At 51.3% G+C, this 1,785-nt stretch overlaps 1 protein-coding gene across 1 annotated transcript; it reads right to left on the bottom strand.

The window, feature by feature from the left end:
* Nucleotides 1–275: 275 nt before the first annotated feature.
* On the bottom strand, nt 276–1,370 carry LOC308334582 (B2 bradykinin receptor; the record flags this gene model as incomplete). The annotated part of the gene is made up of 1 exon (XM_080791382.1): nt 276–1,370. The coding sequence occupies one exon, from the start codon at nt 1,368–1,370 to the stop codon at nt 276–278; it is 1,095 nt and encodes a 364-aa protein (XP_080647508.1).
* Between the last annotated feature and the right edge of the window lie 415 nt (nt 1,371–1,785).

Here is a 1,785-nt window from a genome sequence, read left to right as displayed (position 1 = left end):
CATCACATTTCCAAACAAACAACTACAATGCAATCATATACTAGTCTGTATATAATAATAATATCACACAATAATAATATACAGTACATAAATACATGTCAAAGGCTGTAATTCAGTAGCAATCAAGAAACTCAACAGGCGACACTGGTGGAAATGTGTTGTATTAACACGTTTTGGGACTTCCATGGGAAATATTAACTTCATTTCACGAATAAATAAAGTTGATGACAGTACTCGATAGATAAATAAATAGTTGTGTCTTTTCCTTGATCATTTCAAAGTTTGCCTCTGTTGCTGTCAATAGACATTCGTGTAAGCTGTGTACACGTTGATCTATTCAGAGATGTGAATTTGGCAATAAAGAAAGGGCCGCCTTTGGAACAAGGGTTCAGAGTCCTCCCAAACACCGCCTTCGCCCGTTTCCTGAAATTCTTCCCCACCACGACGAACAGGAAGGGGTTTAGGGCGCTGTTGGTGTACGCCAGATAGGTTGACACCTGAATGCCGATGTCCAGCACGTGACCCCACAGGCACGCGGCGGGCGTGACCTGGAAGTAGTCCAGCGTGTCCAGAAAACGCATCGCCTGGAAGGGCGTCCGGCAGAGGAGGAACACGGCCAGCACGGCGAGAACCAGGTACGTGGCCTTCCTCTCCGCCCGCACCGACCCGGGGAGAGACCTGCGGAAGTGGTCGTCCCGCAGGGCGGCAACAACGTGGTAGCTGCTGTAGCTCACCACCAGGGCCGGGAGCAGGAAGCCCAGCACGTTCATGGTGACGTTGCGCTGGACCGTCCAGGCTGGGTCGGGGTAGTCCAGGATGCAGGCGTCCACGCCCGGGTCCGGGACAAAGACCACAGTGCGGAAGAGGAGGGTCGGCAGACTGAGGAGGAGCCCCAGCGCCCAGACGCCCAGGCAGAGGCGCTTGGCCCACGCGGCCCTCCTCAGCCGGCTCTGTCTCATGGGCGTCACCAGGGCTAGGTAGCGGTCGCCGCTGACCAGCACCAGGAAGAGAACACTGCAGTAGTAGTTCATTGAGATGGCCACGTTCACCAGCTTGCACAGCGCCTCGCCGGACGTCCAGTGGAAGCCCCGGGCGATGGTGACCGCCCAGAACGGCAGGCATGACATCATGGCCAGGTCGGCGGCCGCCAGGTTCCCCAGGTAGATGTCGGCCACCGTGCATGGCTTCCTGTGCAGGCAGAGGACGCAGAGGACCAGGCCGTTGCCCACCACGCCCACCACGCTGATCAGAAGCAGGTAGGCGGGCTGGAGAGAAGAGAGCCATAGCCAGGCCGCTGTGTAGTTGTTGTTGCAGTGGTCGATCTCTAGGGCCACGGTAGGGGCCAGCCAAACGGAGACGTTTAAGTCCATTGAAAACTGTTGAATTAAAAAGAGAAGGATATGTATAAGATGTAACAAGCTCACATGTTGCGTTGTGATATTGAGAACAGCAATTTTTTTGATGAACGTTTGCCCCATAATAGAGATATTCATGTGGTTAAAGCACATCATAAAAAATAAATAGAAACTTTTGAGATTTTTCATTTTACTAAGTTACAACATGCCTGGAAAACCACAATCACACACACCATAAGTCATATTGGTATGCTGTTACGTGTGGCCCGTGCCTCAGCTCTGAAGCACACAAGGAAATAAAGCGTATATTAAAGTAATGTGAAACAGATGTTTCATCGTCTCGTCTCCCCTGCCTCCCCTCACTACATATGAGTATTTGGCATCATAGGAATAATCCACAATACATCAGGTTTTAGCAGTGTATACAACT

Source organism: Protomyctophum bolini, assembly GCF_963924005.1.
Source record: "Protomyctophum bolini genome assembly, chromosome: 19".
Taxonomy (NCBI): Eukaryota; Metazoa; Chordata; class Actinopteri; order Myctophiformes; family Myctophidae; genus Protomyctophum; species Protomyctophum bolini.
Note: the sequence above shows the minus strand (reverse complement) of the source record. Positions and strands in the feature narration are given on the sequence as shown.